At 35.8% G+C, this 21,007-nt stretch overlaps 1 protein-coding gene across 17 annotated transcripts in view; it reads left to right on the top strand.

The window, feature by feature from the left end:
- Nucleotides 1–19,751, top strand: part of UBE2W (ubiquitin conjugating enzyme E2 W) — a 75,577-nt gene extending 55,826 nt beyond the window's left edge. For 7 of the 17 annotated variants that reach the window (XM_073999028.1, XM_073999022.1, XM_073999025.1 and 4 more), the window contains 3 exons: nucleotides 5,207–5,362; nucleotides 10,150–10,225; nucleotides 16,225–19,751. In XM_073999028.1, coding sequence (XP_073855129.1) covers nucleotides 5,207–5,362; nucleotides 10,150–10,225; nucleotides 16,225–16,238 — 246 coding nt within the window. In that variant the 3' untranslated portion in view covers nucleotides 16,239–19,751. Of the gene's footprint in view, nucleotides 1–5,206; nucleotides 5,363–10,149; nucleotides 10,226–10,855; nucleotides 13,438–16,224 lie in introns of those variants that run through there. The other 10 variants (XM_045399155.3, XM_073999017.1, XM_073999018.1 and 7 more) reach the window with 4 other exon arrangements.
- Nucleotides 19,752–21,007: the final 1,256 nt, after the last annotated feature.

Here is a 21,007-nt window from a genome sequence, read left to right as displayed (position 1 = left end):
ATATTCTGTTTTTTACTGCTCATTTGTATATACTGTGTTTTGACCTAGCTTGACACCATATTAGGTGATTGACTTTCTAACTACCTCTACAGCTCTAGTCTGAACAGTAGGGCGCCTCCTTTGTTGTAAGATCTCAGTACCATAAGGTCTTTCAGTATTGGGCTTGATGTTTGAAAATTCTTGAATTTCATATTAGAAAGTTACCTGATATCCATCCTTTGTTTTGTTCTTAGCAATAATGCAGAGGTTTTTGGTAAACTGTATTTTATATAGAAGTGTACAATTATTTTATATAGAAGTGTACAATTATAAGTCTACTTTCAATTATTGATTTTTATTAAGTCATTGTAAATATTGGTAACTATAATATTGAGCTATTGAGCTATTTCTCTGACTACACCAAATTTGAGCGGGGGTTTTTTTTTTTTTTTCTCCCCGAGTCAGGGTCTCACTCTGTTGCTCAGGCTGAAGTGCCATAGGCTATCATAACTCAACTGCAACCTCAGACTCCTGGCTCAAACAGTCCTCTCACCTTAGCCTCCTGAGTAGTTGGGACTACAGGAGCATGCCACCACATGCGGCTAGTTACTATTTTTTTTTTTTTTTTTTTTTAGGGATGGGGTCTTGCTTTGTTGCCCAGGCTGGTCTTGAACTCCAGGGCTCAAGTGATCCTCCTACATTGACCTCCCAAAGTGCTAGGATTACAGGTGCGAGTCACCATCCCCAGCCCCTGTTCATTCTTATTTTTGATTTTTATCACTATGGTGGCTTTCAGTTTAGATTTTAGTAGTTTTATGAAAGGCACTACATTCACAGTATCCAAAAGTTACCCAGAGATTGGCCTGCTTAAAATTTTAGGTTGGTTGTGAGATAAACATACTTACCTCCAAAATGATACATACCCTGAGCACAATTATTTCTCTCTTAGCTCTCACTTGCTTTTGAATAAACCGTACTGCTCGGGAGAAGTTTGGAAATGTAGTAATAATTAAAGACTGCTTCTAGTCTGGTTGCGGTGGCTCACACCTGTAATCCCAGCACTCTGGGAGTCTGAGGTGGGTGGATCACGAGGTCATGAGTTTGAGACCAGTCTGGCCAACATATAGTGAAACCCCATCTCTACTAAAAATACAAAAAATTAGCCAGGCGTGGTGGTGTGTGCCTGTAATCCCAGCTACTATGGAAGGCTGAGGCAGGAGAATCGTGTGAACCCAGGAGGCAGAGCTTGCAGTGAGCGGAGATCGTGCCATTGCACTCCAGCCTGGGCAACAGTGCGAGACTCCGTCTCAAAAAAAAGACTGTTTCTGATGCATTCAGAACTTCAAACTTGAGTCATATACGTTAGGTCTAAGAGCCTTTTGTAAAACTGTATTTCCATCAGATAGTTCCTTAAAAATCTGTAATTCCATTTTACTTAGTGTAATTTATGCAGCGAGGAATGTCTGTGGTCTCCGTTGTTGGCTGTTCATATGACTGCTTTGAATAAATTCCCAAAGTTCCTATGGTTTCAAATTTATTGTGTTCATTTGTTTTGTCACATCAGTTCTAGTTAGTTTTATCAGCTACTTGAGACTCCAGAAAGTTTTTTTTTTGAACTTTAGAAACAGTTTAATAATTTGTTTGTAGAAACTACTTGACTGCATTAAAAAACTGAAATGTTCACTTTCTCCTTTGGCTTGTAGTGAGTATTAAATAAATGAGGATGGCTAACAGTATGCAGTCGAAGAAATTCTGCCTTGGTTACTCTCCCCATGCAGAGAACCAGATTAGCAAAGTTTATATTAAAACCATCTGTGGGGCCAGGTGCAGTGACTCATGCCTGGAACCCCAGCACTTTGGGAGGCTGAGGTGGGTGGATCACCTGAGGTCAAGAGTTCAAGACCAGCTTGGTCAACGTGGTGAAACCCCATCTCTACTAAAAATACAAAAAATTAGCTGGGTGTGGTGGCAGGCACCTGTAATCGCAGCTACTGGAGAGGCTGAGGCAGGAGAATCACTTGAACCTGGGAGGTGGGGGTTGCAGTGAGCCAAGGTGGTACCATTGCACTCCAGCCTGGGCAACAAGAGCAAAACTCTGTCTGGGGGGAAAAAACAAAACAAACAAAAAAATCTGTGGAAACTGTGCTTATTTGTCCCTTGTATGAATGAACTATTGAAAAAAAAATTCCTTTTATTTCAGAAATTCACGTCTGGCATGTAAATTCACCCTTTCTTTGTTTACAAACTTCTAAAATTCTGTATCTGGCAGGTTAGGTCCTAGGGGTTGCCTATTATCTAATATATGCAAATAATTAATTCCCCTGGTTTTGGTTGCTAAAAGTTTTAGGGTTGCTGCATTTGCCCTGCATGCAGTATGTTAAAAAGCCCCTGCTGTTTTATTTAAAGGTTATTGAGATCTGAATTATTTTTTATCTCAATCCCCTTCTACTTCACAGTTGTTTCTGTCTTCTTCATTATTGGTTCTAACAAAATGTCTGCTGCATCTGCTGTAGGTGTTTTCTACTGCTACTCATCACTTTTCTTTCTCTTTTCTCCTGAGTTCCTTTTGGTTCATGCCTACTTAGTGGCTCTCAGGCCAAGTGATTTAGTTTATAACCTTTTCTCTTTAGGAAAAATACTGCTTTCCTTGTGCTCTGAATTGGCTGGGCAAAACATGGTGTGGTAACCTTCGTGTTGCTATTTTCTTTAAAGGTTGGTGATTCAGTTTTGCCAAAGAAGATAATTTGGCTGTTTTTTGTTTTTTTGGCACTTTCAGATCGCTATTCTTCTTAACTTCTTGATAGAGACCTTACTGGGAAAAATATCTTTTTTTTTTTTTTTTTTTTTTTTTTTGAAGATGGAGTTTCGCTCTTATCACCCAGGCTGGAGTGCAATGGTGTGATTTCAGCTCACTGTCACCTCTGCCTCCCAGGTTCAAGGGATTCTCCTGCCTCAGCCTCCCAAGTAGCTGGGATGACAAGCGCGTGCCACCACTGCCAGCTAATTATTTGTGTTTTTTAGTAGAGACGGGGTTTCGCCATGTTGGCCAGGCTGGTCTCAAACTCCTGACCTCAGGTGATCCACCCACCTCGGCCTCCCAAAGTGCTGGGATTACAGGCATGAGCCACACCGAAAAATATCTTTAAAAAAAATAATCGTGGCCAAAGAAGAAACTCTTGGGTATTGCTTGTGTTTTAATGAAAATATCCTAATTATCAAATGGCTTTTTATGGCAAAATGAATACCCCAAGGCATGTATCCGTAAGATTTGTAAACTCCCATTCTGTACATCTACAACACATGGGAATATCAGATGCATATGATGTAATAAACTATAGTTCATATTTATTAAAAATAAAATTTCACTAAAAAACACTTGTGGACAGACTCCAGTGTGGAACTATAAGACCATTTAAGTGTTTGTTTTCTTTTACAGAACAGTACTTTTTTTTTAGCAAAAAGTAATTAAGAGGGTACTAGCACCGATAGATGTAATTGAGATAAATGGCATGCTTAGAGCATAGCCATTACAAAGTCAAAGTCCTTTCAGGGAGTCTTCTGCAGTTAGGTAGGATAAGTGACTTGATTTCTCTTCTTTTGAGACGTTACTTTTGTTTTTTAGCTTTTTTTTTAAATTAGTGGGAATGGAGGGTTGATGTCCAGAATTTAAAGAAAAGAAATACATGCAAATATGGAAAATCGTTCCTTTGGGGAAAAAATGCTCTTTGCTGTCTTATCTAGTCTTAGTCAAGGAAATATGTCCCACAGGTTAATATATCTGAAATATTAGAAGACTCCTACTCATATGAAAGACTGCTTTATTAACATGTAAATCTTTGTAAAATTGTAACAAAATCAGATTCATAGCTAGATATTGAAAATATGTATAAAACCTTAGCTTATGGTAATTTCCTATAACATATTCCATATTAAACTATAGCATACCTTATTCTATTCATATTTACCTCACTGGTTCTTTTTTCTGCTCTATAAAGAGAAAAAAGGGTATGCCTAAAGCAATACTGTTTATCTTTTATTGTTTGTGCTACAACTTAAGGTAAGATTTCTCCTTACTGATATTCTCCTGTACTTGGTATGAGGCGGTTTGCAGGGCTGAGAGAGATACTGTAAATCTGATTTAGGAATTGTTGGTTTATATCTGATGAGTTCTATAAAAATCTCATCATACTTACTAAATCAGAATCTGTGAAAGTAGGACACTGGAATTTGTATTTTTAAGCAGATATTCCAGCTATGTGGTTTTTTTTGTTTTGTTTTTTTGTTTGTTTTTTTGGCAAGGTCAGGAATTAGGAATTACTGCTAACCTGCAGAATAAATACAGACACAGTGTAAACATAAGACTTCTGCTTTCTTTGAGCAACTTTGGACTATGCTTACAGATTCCTCAGGATACATGAATTTATTCTCCTGCCTATTTGCTTAGGTAAATAAGTTTAAGAAAAACTACTGTAAGATATTTGTTGAATTATTAGAGCAAAGGAATGAAATAATAGATTTATTACCATTCAAAACATTGCTGAGACAAGATAGAGAAAGGAAAAGTAGTGTTAGAAGAATTGAGTAAAAGGAAAAGGAGAGTAGAACTGCAAATTGGGAGACTTGGTCAACATTTGTATTTTTCGTCTAGGCACGTAGGTATTTACTGATTAACAGCTAGTAACTTGTGCCCATCATAATGGATGTGTAAGTTTAGACGAGGTGGAATGTATAACAATCATTTCCCTTTGCCACATGCACCTTAGAGCTAACATTGTTAACAGGTAGTAGTAGTAGGAGTGTTCCTACCACCTGTCATTCATATTTTCCCAAAATTGAATATTTTTGTTTGGAATTTTAACATACTTGATTTTTATATGCAGAGAGCAATGAAGAGAATTTGAAAAATCATTCTTATAAATGTAGTTGTCTTTCACTAGTGAAAAATACGTAGTAGTTTAGAATTTTTAAGGATAATTTATCAAAAATAACAGAAATAAAAAATAATGTGGCTTCTTTTCCCTACTACGTGGTTATTCATTCAGTGAAACCAATACTTACTGAGTTAATGAGAGTAAACAAATAAGCAGTTGTTTATCATGTTCCTGGCACTGATTTTGGTGGTTTTTTGTTTTTTTTTTAATAATGAATACTTGTTATATGTGGAGAATATTTTAGTTTTTGGTAATAGAGAATATTTGAGTTTTAATGGAATTTTATTCTCTCTTAGGTCATGTTTACTGGTGAAAATATTCCTGTTCATCCTCATGTTTATAGCAATGGTCATATCTGTTTATCCATTCTAACAGAAGACTGGTCCCCAGCACTCTCAGTCCAATCAGTTTGTCTTAGCATTATTAGCATGCTTTCCAGCTGCAAGGAAAAGGTAGGACTTTTCAGAATTATTCCAGATAGTATCTCTTCTTCTTTCAGTTTAAGTAGATAAACAATTTTAATATGTAATTCTCTTTATTTAGAGGAAGGACTTATGCTTTTTATCTTAAAATTATGGGGAATTTCATGTTTAGTAATAAATTCAAAAGTTATTTTGATACCTTTCATTCCAAATAGAAGTTTTACATGTTGAATGGGGTAGAAGCCAGATTTACTGTTTTATATTTTTTTAAACAGGAAATGTACGGTATGTTCTTAAATCTGATTTTATTCCCAAAAGCATGCACAGGGTAAACGTGTACAAGAAATTCTTTTTGTAGATTTCACAATGGAAAGCCTCAGAAAAGTGCATCATAGCTTCCTTCTCCCCTCTGCCAGCTCCCACCCTATCAGCCTGTTTCAGGAAATTTTTCAGGAACCAGAGCTTTCCTGTCCTAATGATTAGGTTGAAGGAGGAAGACTAGTTTACCAGTAGAATTTTCAGGATGTTTCTTCCTGTTCTCCTTTATTAATCCACAGATTCTATGTCTAATGGAAGTGGGGGGAGGGAAAAACAGAAAGAAAAAAATCACTTATGAAATTTAAAATGTAGGCTGGGCATGGTGGCTCAACACCTGTAATCCCAGCACTTTGGGAGGCCTAGGCAGGTGAATCACCTGCGGTCAGGAGTTCGAGACCAACGTGGCCAACATGGTGAAACCTTGTCTCTACTAAAAATACAAAAATTAACTGGGTGTGATGGTGTATGCCTGTAATCCCATCTCCTCAGGAGACTGAGGTAGGAGAATCGCTTGAACCCAAGAGGTGGAGGTTGCAGTGAGCCAAGATCACGCCACTACACTCCAACCTGGGCAACAGAGCGAGGCTCCATCTCAAAAAAATAATAATAAAATAAATTTTAAAAATATATATATATAAGTTTAGGATACCCTTTAAATGTGTCTGAATCCTCTGTGCACTTCTGACCCTCTTGTCATTCCTGCTTAAGGGTTAGTATAGCATAACATTTATGTATTTCTACATTTTAAAACCCCTCCTAAATCCCCATGAGGGTTTCCTTTTGCATTCTGTTTTAAACAGCTTTGCCCTAGAGGTTAGGGAGCTATTTGTGTTTTACAATTTTCTTCCCTTTTCTCCAAGTTGAACTGAATGTCATTTTTAGTAAATTAGTATTTGGAGAACTTTTAAGATAATAGTTCATTTTTAAATGATAGGTTATTTAGAATCTGAAGCACTCTAAGCCACAGCATGTGAAATAATGGGTTAAGTTGGGTTTTTTTGTTTTTGTTTTTTTTACTCATTTATTGCTTATTGCTGTTATATTTTCTCCTCTTACCCAGCCCCAACACACAGACACGTTTTAAACTTTTATGTGTAGGGCAAAGCAGTTTGTGGGTACAAGGCCTTCTGTGTTCCTGTTATGCTTAAATACTGTAGAAAGGTGAGATGGTCACGACAGGATTTAGTAAGAAAGTTATTAAGAGATGAATGTCAGCGATATCTGTACATAGCCTTGCATGTGCCTCATGACTAGATTTTTACATTTCAATATAATGATTTATTATTAAAAACTAAAGAATGACTATATTCTGTATACTTCCTTCATCTTCCTCTAACCCTCACCATTCCCCTTACATTCCAGTTGTCTGCTAGTAGTGTTTCTTGCATACTTAGTATAGACTAATTTTTCCATTTAAAGCAGTAATAAACTATATTTTTACTGTAATAGTTGTATAATATGTTTAATCAAGATGATAATCTGGAAATCAAGATTTCCGTGAAATACGATAAAATTCAAAAAACATTTACTAGGTACCTAGTGTGTGCTACTTTTACTGTGCTAAGTGGTAAGTTACAAAGATGAAGAGGAAAATTTGCTTTGGCATTGAGAGGATCTAGCTCCAAAGAAACCTTAAAAAGTGTTTTAGGCCAGGTGCAGTGGCTCATGCCTGTAATCCTAGCACTCTGGGAGGCCTAGAGGGGTGGAGCACTTGAGGCCAGGAGTTCGAGACCGGCCTAGGCAAAATGGCTAAACCCTGTCTACTAAAAATAGAAAAATTAGCAGGGTGTGATGGCGCATGCCTGTAGTCCCAGCTACTCGGGAGGCTGATCACAAGACTTGCCTAATCCCAGGAGGCTGAAGTTGCAGTAAACTGATATCATGCCACTGCACTCCAAACTGGGTAACAGAGCAAGAATCTGTCTCAAAAAAAAGAAAGAAAAAAGAAAAGTATTTTAAATACCTACCTACACATTTTACTATTAAAACAGGTAAACTTTATTCTGTAGTGAACATGGTTCTATGGGCTTTACTTTGTTAATTCTACTGCTATTAAAATATTTTACCTTAGGTGTTTAAAATTTTAGTCATAATTCTTTTATTCCAGTTTCCTTTTAAACAATCAGGAGTGGTTCCATAAGCTGAAGGTATTTAAATCCAGTATGCCATTAGAGTGCAGTGGATTAAAGATAATTTCTGATATTGAGATCACAGGCCTTTCAGTAAATTTCACTTTATTCGCATGCCTTTATAATATACTTACATTGTTCAAACTTTTCAGTTTGTATTCCATTCCTAAAACAATTTTGTAAGACATCTTTCGTATAGTTTCTTTTCCAAGAACTATATCTCCCTGATCACTTGTCAGGGAGATAAATGATTTAAGCAAATAGAATTGAGTATTTCTTTTTTCTAAATATGTATTTTTTGAAGAGTTTTCTGATGATTCTTGGGTTCTAATCAATACATACCTAAAATGAGTTTGTGAAATTATTTGCTCTAGTAATACCAATTCCATATGAACATAGATTTGACTTTGTAGAATCATCCCTTCCTTGAAGTAGTCAGGCATCTAATTTCATAATATTCATTTTTTTAGGAATTTTCTCAAATTGTGTGCACAGATTAACTTGGAACACTTAAATACCTTGAATGTCTTGTGCTCTAATATTTCTTTTTGTTAAATAAAATTACTATTAATATTAACACATAAGAACATTATGAGGCTCAACTAGGCTGATAGTTACATATATGAGTTTTAGAAATGCCAAATGAACTAGCTGTTTTCCTTCCTGCTATCACAGAGTCCTACTCACCATTGCTTTCTGGTTAGACTTTCCTTCAATGATGTCATACCAAATTCACTTATTTTCATTAGCCTCAGGTAGAGGAAAGGATTCCCTTAATCTCTCATTTTCATTAGCTTAACTAAGCAGATTTAAGTCTGAAAATAAATTCTGCATATACACTATAAAATATTTAATGATAGGAAAATAATCAAGTTATTGGAATGATTCTGAAAGGCATAAAGGAGACTTAAGGATAGCTATCATAGTATCTATAAACTTTAATATAGCTTTAATATAAATTTGATGTTTCCAAGTCTTTGTAGAGAGTATACATTTTCTTTTCTCTGGTCAGCATCCAACAGATTTCAGGAAAAATCTCTTCCATAATGTATCTTCAGTGTTGTTGGCATCGCTTTATCTGAGGTAGCTCCCTTGCAGAGCTGCCATATATTTCTCATATTGTTCTAGTCAGGGCATATGTTCAGCAGAAAGGCCAATTACAGCAGAAATGCCAATATATATTTTTCCCATTTTTTCTCTTAAATACTGTTTAGAAACTGAATCTTCTGGTCTGTCTTTGATGGTATCCTATTACAGTAAAAATATAGTTCTTTGTGGAGGTGTGTACGTTGCTATACTTCTCCAGACAAATCTAGTTTAGTAGACTTTTCTGTTTTTTTGGTTTTGTTTTGGTTTGTTTCGAGATGGAGTCTGGTTCTGTCTCCCAGGCTGGAGTGCAGTGACGCAATCTCGGCTCACCGCAAGCTCTGACTCCCGGGTGCACACCATTCTCCTGCCTCAGCCTCCCGAGTTAGCTAGGACTACAGACGCCCGCCACCACGCCCAGTTAATTATTATTATTTTTTTAAATATTTTTAGTAGAGACAGGGTTTCAGCGTGTTAGCCAGGATGTTCTCGATCTCCTGACCTCGTGATCTGCCCGCCTGGGCCTCCCAAAGTGCTGGGATTACAGGTGTGAGCCACTGCGCCTGGCCTTTTGTTTTGTTTTATTATTTATTTATTTTTTGAGACAGAGTCTTACTCTGTCACCCAGGCTAGAATGCAGTGGCACCATCTCAGCTCACTGCAACCTCCACCTTCTGGGTTCAAGCAATTGTCCTGCCCTAGCCTCCCAAGTACCTGAGATTACAGGTGCCCACCACCACTCCCGGCTATGTTTAAATTATGTGAATTTATGTTAAATTATGTGAATTTGCCTTTTCTCATCAGTCCTTCTTCATTCCCCTTATAATTAATTTAATTTTTTTGTTTGGTTGGTTGGTTGGTTGGTTTTCAGACAAGAGTCTCACTCTGTTGCCAGGCTGGAGTGCAATGGCACGATCTCGGCTCACTGCAACCTCTGCCTCCTGGGTTCAATCAATTCTCCTGCCTCAGCTTCCCAAGTAGCTGGGATTATAGGCGCGCACCACCACGCCCAGCTAATTTTTTTGTATTTTTAGTAGAGACTGGGTTTCACCATGTTGGCCAGGCTGGAACCTAACACAGACCACACTCAAACACCCTTATTATGCCTTTTTTAAATTTAGGTGTTAAGCATACACATTTCCTGGAATACATCTATAGTTTTTATTCTTTTAGATATATGTTTTTTACGCATTCTGTTAATCTTGCTTAAGCTTTTATTAAAACTGTCACCCTCTTAGTTTTTCTGTTTTTCGACTTACATATTTAAATTATTTTTTGTTTCAGAGACGACCACCAGATAATTCTTTTTATGTGCGAACATGTAACAAGAATCCAAAGAAAACAAAATGGTGGTATCATGGTAAGCAGTTTGAATTTGTAGTAACTTTTTAGCATTTTGATTTGAAGATTATATATATTTGCTGTAAGACTTGGAGAAAAGAAGGGAAGCTATAATTGGTGTTATATTTATGTTATTTATGTAGTTTGGAGACGCATAATCGCCAAGTAAGCCAAGAAGTACCAAAAAAAAATAGACTTTCAAACCAAATTAACCTTTCACATAATGTAAAATAGTCTGAAGTTCATACAGTAATTCGTTTTTCCAATAAATCAGATTAAAGTTATCCCTTCCTCTTTCACCTCTCCCCTCAATGCAAATGAGCTATTTTTAAAAGGTACTGGATTCTTATTCTCCTGAATTATGACTGTTCTAGTCCAGTCCCCAGTCCTGGGTACATAAAACTTTTTTTTTTCATTTATAGATAATTCTGTTTAAAATATCCTTGGTTCATTGATTTGGCGATGGCCATTCTTATCTCTTAATATATTTTCTCCTCTTGCTTGAACACTGAATGTTTGAATCATTCCCCTCCACCATTCTCCCTTTAAGGAACAACTTTGTTTTGAAAATGAGTTTCATAGCAATCAAGGAATGGAAATATTTGTTATACATTGAGATGGTAAAGCAACTGTTCTGTCATCCAACTAGGATGGCTACAGAGAATCTTCTTTGAACTTCTCCTATACTTCCTGGATGCTTCATGCAGGATGGAGTCACAGTTAATGAAAAACAACAAATCTGAAATTCACTTCATTTCCTGGTTTTATATGAGGAGGACTCTGCTGACATGCTAAAGCTGAGCTGCCAGATACCAGTGTTAAAGTTCTTGAAAGAGACCTCTCTCAGCTTAAATTTGTGGTTTTCTACATTATTAGTTAGAATCCTTTAAGAATTAGGCCAGTCAGTTTACCCCACTGGTATTGTCTTTGTATGCATCATAGCTTATATTTATTTCTTTTGAGGTTCTTACTTACCACACAGTGATTTATTACCATGTAAAAAGTCACCTCATTAGTGTTTAGAGGCCTTTGGATATATTAAATAAAAAGTTGTATTGATAGTGACTACACATTTCTTTATTACTTACTTGAAGTTGACTATCAATGTGTTTTCCAGAATTCCTTTATGGTTTCTGTTCACTAAGAAATTGAAGTCATACCTGCTTTGAAATGCAAATTTATTCATTGCCATTGCCAGTTAAGGCAGTTGGGGAGTGGGAGGGGATTCTTATGCTTTGAATAATCAATTGAGCAGGGAGAATAGGGTTAAAAAAAAATAAAGAAGCCTAACCAAAATAGGTACGCAAAATAGACAACTCACCTCAGCATACAGATGGGTTAAGGATTTTTTTTTATGATTCAGGGCTAGAATCTTCCTTAGAAAACAGATCTGCTTACAGTTCCATGCACAAATAAATGAATGATTGAGGCCTCAAAGTTCTATATCATAAAACAGACATGATGATTGTTCTTGGGAAGGATAGAAAGTATCTTTTGAACATGTCTCTTTGTGAGACCATAAAAATAATTTCAGTGAGGTAGCCAACTAAAGTCCATTAGTTGTATGGTCCATTTGTTTTCTGAGGTCAGTATCAGGCATATACAACTTAATTTCATAAATGATTTGCTTTCCACAGAGGGGAGGACAGATTTGTGGCTGGCTGGAACCATTCTCCTTAAAGTGTTAGAAAATTGAATGGTTAGTTATAAACTATAGGTTGAATATCCCTCATTTGAAATGGTTGGTGCCAGAAGTGTTTTGGGTTTCTTTTTTTTTTCCTCAAATATTTACATATACATAATGAGCTATCTTGGGGATGGGAGCCAAGTCTAAACATGAAATTTATGTATGTTTCACATATACATTAAACACATAATCTGAGGGTAATTTTATATAAAACTTCATTTATTTTTTGAGACAGAATCTCTGTCACTTAGGCTGGAGTGCAGTGGTGCGATCATGGCTCACTGCAGCCTCAACTTCCTGGGCTCAGGTGATCCTCCCACCTCAGTGTCCCAAGTAGCTGGGACTACAGGCAATGTACCACCATGCCGAGCTAATTTTTGTATATTTTGCAGGAGGTGTAGGTGGGATTTCACTATGTTGCCCAGATTGGTCTCAAATTCCTGGACTCAAGCAATCTGCCTCAGCCTCCCACAGTGCTGGGATTGCAGGCATGAGCTACCACACTGGACCTATACAGCATTTTAAATAATTTTTTGCATGAAGCAAAGTTTTAACTCTGACCTGTCACATGAGGGCAGGTCTGGAATTTTCCACTTTTAGTGTCATTTTGATGCTTAAAAAGTTTCAGATTTTGGATTTAGGGATGTTCACCCCATGTAACTTAAGGCTCCTGTCGAAGGTTGGTTTCAGAGACCTAGGCTCATAGGAAATGAATTGTTATAATGTTTAGATGGCATATCCAACAAAATGAGTCTGTAATTTGGGGGAGGTGTAGAGGAATACTGGTTTTTAAAAACCATGGACTGCATGCTGATTCTGTTCAGCTGGAATATTTCTATAGCATATAAAGACTACAAGAGGGCAGGAGCATAAAATTGTCTCAGACTAGTAGTATCAAACTCCTTTTCTTCCTGCCTTATAGTTGCTGTCCATAGATTTACCTGTGTTGTGAACTTTTTTATTTGTACTACCTTTTGGAGTTACAAAACCATTTACTAAATTCCTGAGTCTAAACTTTTACTCTGTTTGTGCTTCTGTTTCCTGCTGATTAACAAGTCTGTTGTCTGCCTACTTTGAAATATTTCTTGAATTAGTTCATTAAAGGAAAATTTTAATTCCCTAAATTGTTGAGAGACAAAACTAAATATTTTTTCTTTCTTGGAGGTAGCATACACTTCATATCCACTGACCTATATTACTGTGTTCCTTCTTTTTCTAGTCTTCTGTCTCTGGGGACATACAAGGAGATGGGTTTCCATGATAGTTGGAAAACTATATGATAGTTTTTATTCTCAGGAGAAAACTAAATGACCTTCTTCTAATCTAGTTCTCTCTCATTTACATTTCTCAGAAGCACAGTGAAGTTAGCCATGGTCGGTGTCACCTCTTTGAAACTGGTAGTTTGTATGTTATATTTGAAAGTGTAATTTTAGTAAAGGTTTCTGAAGTTCCAGGAAAAATATAAATGGTTAATATTAGATTTTTCTTTAAGCCATTGTCTTGTCATAAATACTTTAGCCAAGAGATTAAATACACCATTCTTTTACCACCTTTTGTTGGCCTGTATTTGTCTTGACCCAAAATGGGTTTACTCAGTTATTTATTTATTTATTTAGGTTGGGGGGTTAGTCTGTCCTGGTATCCAATAACACTTTCTTCTGGCTAGCAAACTGTGTTCTTTCTACTAATGGATAAGTTTTTTGCTTCTTAGTTATGACCATCCTATTTAGAAAAAGGATGGCCGTGACTTTGGCTCATACCTGTATCTATACTTAGAATTTGCTTATAAACTCTTGATTACATATAGCCATCATGGATTTGTAATCCCGCAAGTCCCTGTGGATCTAGCTATTATAGATCATTTGTTTCTTCAAAACTAGGTGGGTAGTATCATAACAGGGATTGAGATATGGAAAATAGCTTCACAAAGATACCGTAATCATTTTGGTAGCACATTCTGCAGAAACCCACTATACTAAAATGAACAAGCTAATAAAGATGCATTTATGCTACCACCTGTCAAAGATGGCATGTGGAGATACAAGTTTATTGGTAGTTAACTAGATAACATTATGTTCAAATTGAATTTTATCTGTCACTTTTCTTATTGTATACATTGTTATCTTGTATCACCTTAAAATTTATCCTCAGTAGTTTGACATATTAGGTAGAATTTAGTGCCATCTTTTAGCTTAGAGATTTGAGTATGATTAGTTTTAGTGTTAGTTTTAGGGACCAACCCTATTGTTACTCTATTGCAGAATTGATGTTTTAAGGAACTTCTTCATATTCCTAAGTTTGTTTTATATCCATAACAAGTATATGTTCTCTGTTCCAAGTACCACAATAATTTAAAGAACATCCCTTTTTTTTTTGGAGACGGTGTTGCCTAGGGATCACGGCTCACTGCTGCCTCAACCTCTGAGACTCAAGCGATCCTCCCACCTCAGCCTCAGCGTCCCAAGTAGCTGGGACTACAGGCATGCACTACCATGCCAGGCTAATTTTTGTATTTTTTTAGAGGCAAGATTTTGCCATATTGCCTAGGCTGGTCTTGAACTCCTGGGCTCAAGCAGTACATCCACCTCAGCCTCCCAAAATGCTGGAATTACAGGCGTGAGCCACTTTGCATTGCCAAAAAAATTGTGAGTGAACCTTACAGGATATAAACTACTTGTTTTCTTAAAGATACTATTCTTATTTATTTTAAGGCATCTAATGAATTAGGGATGATTTATTTTTAAACTCTAGTCTGTTTGGAATACTCTGAGTTTACCCAGCTTAGAAGTCAGATTTTACTGGTTTTTAATTAGCGGTATATCAATTCTAACATGAGACAGTGTATTAATGTTTTGTGTTGCTCTAAAGAAACACCTGAGACTAATTTATAAGAAGAGAAGTTTATTTGGCTCATAGTTTGGCAGACTCTACAGAAGCATAGTGCCGGCATCTGCTTCTGGTGAGGCCTCAGGAAGCTTTTACTCATGGTGGAAGGTGAAGGGAGAGCAGGCAAGTCACATGGCAAGAGAGGGAGCAAGAGACAGAGGAAGGAGGTCCCAGACTCTTTAACAGCCAGATCTCAAGTGAACTAATGACTGCAAGGAGGGCACCAAACCATTCCTGAGGGATCTGCCCCCATGACCCAAACACCTCCCCATTAGGCCCCTCTCCAACATGGGGGATCACTCATTTCAGCATGAGATTTGAAGGGGCAGATACCCAAACTATATCAGACAGTTTGTAAAATATTTTGGCTAGGATTTCAGAATTTTTCCTTGAGTGCTTTCACAACTCTTGGCCACCAGTCTTAGTTTCTTTATGTAGCTTCCTTCTGAAGAATAACATCCTCAGAATAAATGTTTCAGATATGTTTCGTGAAATTTTATAAAATAAATAATGAATTCTAAAGTTGTCTGTGTTACATATATATGTGTTGAGACTACCAGAAGTTATTATTAAATAATGACCCCATTTGCATATGTATCTATACCTGCTGAAAGCTTATTTTCTCTCCTTTTTTTTTTTTTTTTTTTTTTGAGACATAGCTTCCCTCTTTCTCCCAGGCTGGAGTGCAGTGGCGCAGTCTTGGGTCACTGCAACCACTGCCTCCCGGATTCGAGCAATTCCCTTGCCTCAGCCTCCTGAGTAGCTGGGACCATTGGTGTGTACCACCATGCCCAGCTAATTTTTGTATTTTTAGTAGAGAGAGGATTTCACCATGTTGGCCAGGCTGGTCTCAAACTCCTGACCTCAAGTGATCTGCCTGCCTTGGCCTCCCAAAGTGCTGGGATTACAGGTGTGAGCCACCATGTCCAGCCTGAAAGTTTATTTTCTAAAGAGAGATTAATCTTAACTGTTTATTGATTTGGAGATTGTATCTCATTGGTAAAGAAAGGTTACTTCCTTCACAGTCTAAAGACAAATTGTGTATTATTCTGTGTTAAATAGCATGGCACTGTTGATCAGGAGTTTACGTCCTATCTCATTACAATGTGAACTTGTTGCCCATAAAATAATTCTCTTAAGATTAATACATCCTGAATATGTACTAACATGTCATATCAGTTTATTATTTTAAATAGAATGTACTAATAACATATCATTTTAAGGTTTGTGGGAACTATTTCTCTGAAAGAATAAAACTTAATTTGTTTATCACTGTATAATTGAACACAGATTACACTTTGTATTCACAGGTTTGGGGGAGGCAGATCAGACATGTAAACTGTGTACTTCTTGCTAATTGAAATTATTTCTACATTAAACAAACTTGTAGAATTTACTTATACATGCTTGACTTTTTAATTATCTTTTTTCTCCTTTTCTTAAAGATGATACTTGTTGATGCCACTGTTATCATCCTCCTAGCCAGAAGATAGTCCTACTGAGAAAATGAGCACTTTGATCATTCAGTCTTTGAACTTTAACCTTTGACTGGAAGTGACCTATAGGCAATGAAGACTACTTCCTTTTACTGCATTTTTACTTGTGTGCATTCTGGGCGCATGTTGATCGCTGGTTCAGTCCAGGCAACTGACATGCTTTTATTAGTCATACAGTATTAATGCAGGTGTCAGGAAACGTCAAATATAATTCCATTTTTTATTTTTATTTTTTTAAGCTTTTGGAAAAGCTCCAGGTCCTTATGTATTGTGCAATAACAATGACTTCCTTGGCGGTTTTGGTACGTTCATTGCCGGCAATGGACGTTGTAACAGGAAAAGTTTTCATTAACTCCTGCCACTCAATGATTAATGCATGATAGGGCCTATGAAATGAACTTGTCGGTTATAGTGGGAATATAAATAAAGTGAGGGATCCAACATTACTTTAAAAGTCACCCCAACTGTTTATATTTGGATTCTATGCACTGTGATCCTAAGGTTAACAGCATGAATTAACATGCGCCTTTAAAGGACTGTAATGAAAGATCATTGCGTATTTATTGAATTGTTTATATCTACTGTCAAGTTGTTTTGACATGGAAGATTTTCAAGTAACATTGGCAGAGAGGTACAATATGTTATCCCTATGGTGAAAATAAATTCATTTGTTGTATATAGTTCCTCAATCTCTGAAGTAAAGGTATGAGTAATATAGGGTATGAATGGTTTAATCAAGGCTTTATTTTGGAAGTAAGAAAAATGGCAGTGATGATTAAATTGCTGCAGTCCATAATTTGGGCTTGTTATTTGTACATTAAAGATTTTTTCCAAGTAGGTTACACTCTGTTCACTTCCTGCTAGCCATCAGCATGAGCCCTACTGCCTAAACACTATTTCATTTATTTATGTTTGGAAAACCCGTAAACATTTTTGTTTGCAATCTTGTTTCTTTTATTATAAGTCAAGTTTGAATGTTACAGTACTTTTATTGAAAAACTTTTGTTAAGTTTTTTCTTGTAAATTTTCTTTACTTGTAAGTATCATCTTGTCCTTTAATCCTGTACCCTAAAATAAGAAATACATTTTTGACAGAGGCTTAATGTTTTAACAAAAGAGTGTGGACATTTTTATTTTAAAATTTAGGCAAAAATCGCTGTCAAATGGTTGCTTATTTGTCTCACACAGCCATATAGTTTTTCCTGGAGGGTTTTGTTTTGTTGTTGTTGAAAAGACTTTGCTTACAGTTAGATAAAATTTTCTACAGAAAAAAAATCGTTGAAAGGTCCAATTCTCAGTACCATGTGAGTTAATGATACTGCAACTAAGTTCTTTTTAAGAAGTGATTAATGTATTTTATAAATTACCTTTTCACATATGCAAAATCTGTTTCTACTACAGTGTTATTTTTACTAATGCCTTATTGTTGCACTCTTTTTGAAATATCCTGCAGTGAATATATGAATCAATTTGGGCTTAAAACTAAAAGCCAGTTGGCTGAAAGGTTTGAAATATGTACCCCAGTAAAACCATTCAATCAATAATTGGTAAATATTTTAAAATTGTTTTTAATCTGTATAGATGACATTTTGTAGCTTTGTACATGTTGTTAATTAAGGGCATATAATTTTACACTCTAAAAGTATAATTGCTGAACTCAGGGGTGGGTAGACTTCAAAAATATGTCTGCTATAGAAATAACTTGAAAAAAAAATTAAAACCATGGCCAGCCACCAAATTGTGGACACTGTTTATATACCGCTAGTTAACAATTACCACTTTTAAAAAATTATAAACAATTTTGTTCTGTCTTGACTAGATAAATATAAATTCTCACAGTGATCTCTGTCAGTTTTATTAGTTGACCTGTTTAACCAAGACAGAAAGTCTTTGAATTACTCAGAGTTTTAAACTGCTTTTAATATGAAAATTGCAGCTGTAAATTATGTATTTTCATATTTTACATAACTGCTCTACACTACCGTTTGACTTGATCTTTTTCTGGGGGTTGGGGAGAAATCTCTCTCCATATTGCTGGTTCTCTTACTAAAATGCTTTTATAAAGAAATGACCGGTGACATTTATTCACCAAAGGAATTAATATACTGGGTCAAAGATTAACAATGCTATACTATAGAGTAATAGGTCATATATAGCCTCAATTGAGTTTTTTATAACAATATTTTAACATACCTCTCTCTCTACATATAAATACCATAAACTAAAATGAAACAGAGGAAAGTAGAAGAAAATGAAATAATTTCGGTACATCTTACGGTTTAAAGAGAAGAAAATAAGGTGAAATATCCTAAAATATAGGAGCACAAACATTTAAAATTCATAATCAGGTTAACAACACTCTCTTGAAATTTAGGAATCATTGAAAACTCCTTGCACTTAAATTTAATTTATATGTTAGTTACATTATTAAAAGTCGTAGGACATTTATCTGAGTCATTGCTCTACAGAGCAATTAATGAATGGCTTGTAATAATAAAAAGAATATTTCTCTGTAATGCATTGTTGAAAGACAACCAGAATATCAAGAAAATGTATATAGGGATATGCTACTTGCCCCCTCCCTGCATTTCCTCGTGGGGCACTATTTGCTACGTAGGCCTACAGAATTAGACTTTCATACTTAGAAGATAATGTACACTTTTCTTTTTTTATTTATTTATTTATTTATTTTTAGGCCATTCTTCTGGTTTGCCAAATTCTATTAAGACAGTAATACATTTGCTTCCTTATTTATGCATGCTTAGATCATGAACATGGTGCCCTCCCTTTTTTTTTTTTTTTTTTTTTTTTTTTTGGTCAAGTAGGGATTAATGCCATAGGTTTTAAAGAGAAGGATTGTTTTCAGTTTTTAAGAGAATTTTTATAAAATACATTTTATGGTTGTTCTCTTAAGGAATTAATATTCACTTCTGAAGCACTTACTTGTAATATATAATTTATCATGTTAGCCAGCAGGGAAATAAAGCATTTTTAATCCCCAGAAGAAAGTGCTGGAAATAGCTTCTATATAGTCAACAGTTCACCTGGAGAAAGATCTTAATCCTTGTTGTTTTGACTAGGAATATCAATATTTGGTATAAAGTAACTAGAATAGTTTACTACTTTTTCCCTTATGATATTTTAAATATATGCAAATATATACATCATTAGATTCCTGTGGTGGATAGTAATTTCTTCAGATTCTAAAACAGGTGTCTAGTGACTGCTTAATTGTTTCCAAGTTGCGTCAAAGATGAATTGGTAAATAATGGAAATGAGTAGTGATATGAAAATGGTTATGTAACTACATATTACTTGTTTCTGGTAATCAAGTCTTATTTTTTAAAAGCCTATTGTTTTTCAGAATTGAGATATTTAAACCTTGTTATAACTTCTTCCTAAAGATAGAAGAGAAGAGGAGGTACTGTGTGTTCAAAAATTTTTTTAAATAAAGAATTCAGTGTCACTAGTTCTAAGCCTTTATGGTGACTGCTGCTTATATTTCTTGATCTCATGTTCATTAATTTTTTTGTACATATCTTAGCTGAATGCTTAAAATTTGCAATTGTTTGTAATTGTGTATGTAAATTGCTTTTCGATAAGAACCGAAGCTTAATCATATTATTTTCTGAGAATTCATTATCAAAATCAGCTACTATACTGTTCTGTGTTACAGTAATGCCCTTACTGCCTGTGCATGATTGAGGTCTGTGAAGAAGGTGTCTTTTAATCTGCACCAACTGGCCCCAATCCTCTTTGCAGTTTTTTCTAAATTTTTAAAAATCTGTCCTTTCTTTTTCTTCCTATTTTTCTGTCTCTTCCCACAGATGTTCAGTGTATCAGTCTTCCACAGTTTCCTTTTCTCACTTCTAATTTATTCTCTTTTTTTTTCCTGAAGTTAGGGAATCTACAGAAGGAAGATTATTAAAATTATGCCATGAATTTTTGAAAAATGTAAAATGGCTCTCCTACCTACAAATAAAATATATGGATTTCTGATACTAATTTCAGTTTGTCAGTAGATGGCTACATTTGTTGAATAATTGACTGCTTGGCAAATGAGCTGTTAGCTGTAATTAGTTCTTCACTACTAATATTAAGGAAATTTTGTTATTTTTGGATGAGGACTCTCCCAAAGCCAAATTATTGCCCAAGCAAATTATTTATTTTTCCATTTAAATTTCTAAGTCATTTTGAGATGTGGAATGATTATTATTTTTATTATTTATTTATTTATTTATTTATTTTTGAGACGGAGTCTTGTTCTGTCACCTGGGCTTTAGTGCAGTGGCACAATCTGGCTCATTTCAACCTCCGCCTCCTGGGTCTAAGCGATTCTCCTGCCTCGGCCTCCTGAGTGGCTGGGATTACAGGCATGCACTGCCACACCTGACTAATTTTTGTATTTTTAGTAGAGACAAGGTTTCACCATGTTGGCCAGGCTGGTGTCAAACTCCTGACTTCAAGCTGATCTGCCCACCTCAGCCTCCCAAAGTGTTGTGATTACAGGCATGACCCACTGCACCCAGCCTGGAATCATTTTTTTAAAATAATTTGTGGGAAACTTGCTTTCTCAACAAAAATTGTGTGGGGGTTGTTTTTGTTTTTTGAGACAGGTTCTTTCTCTGTTGCCCAGGCTGGAGTGTGCAGTGGAACAATCATTGCAGCCTTGACCTTCTTGGCTCAAGCAATCCTCCTGCCTCCCGAGTAGCTGAGTCTACAGGTGTGTGCC

The sequence above is a fragment of the Macaca fascicularis genome, chromosome 8 (genome assembly GCF_037993035.2).
Source record: "Macaca fascicularis isolate 582-1 chromosome 8, T2T-MFA8v1.1".
In the NCBI taxonomy this organism is placed as follows: domain Eukaryota; kingdom Metazoa; phylum Chordata; class Mammalia; order Primates; family Cercopithecidae; genus Macaca; species Macaca fascicularis.
The sequence above is the reverse complement of the archived record's forward strand: the minus strand, read 5'-3'. Positions and strand labels throughout refer to the sequence as shown.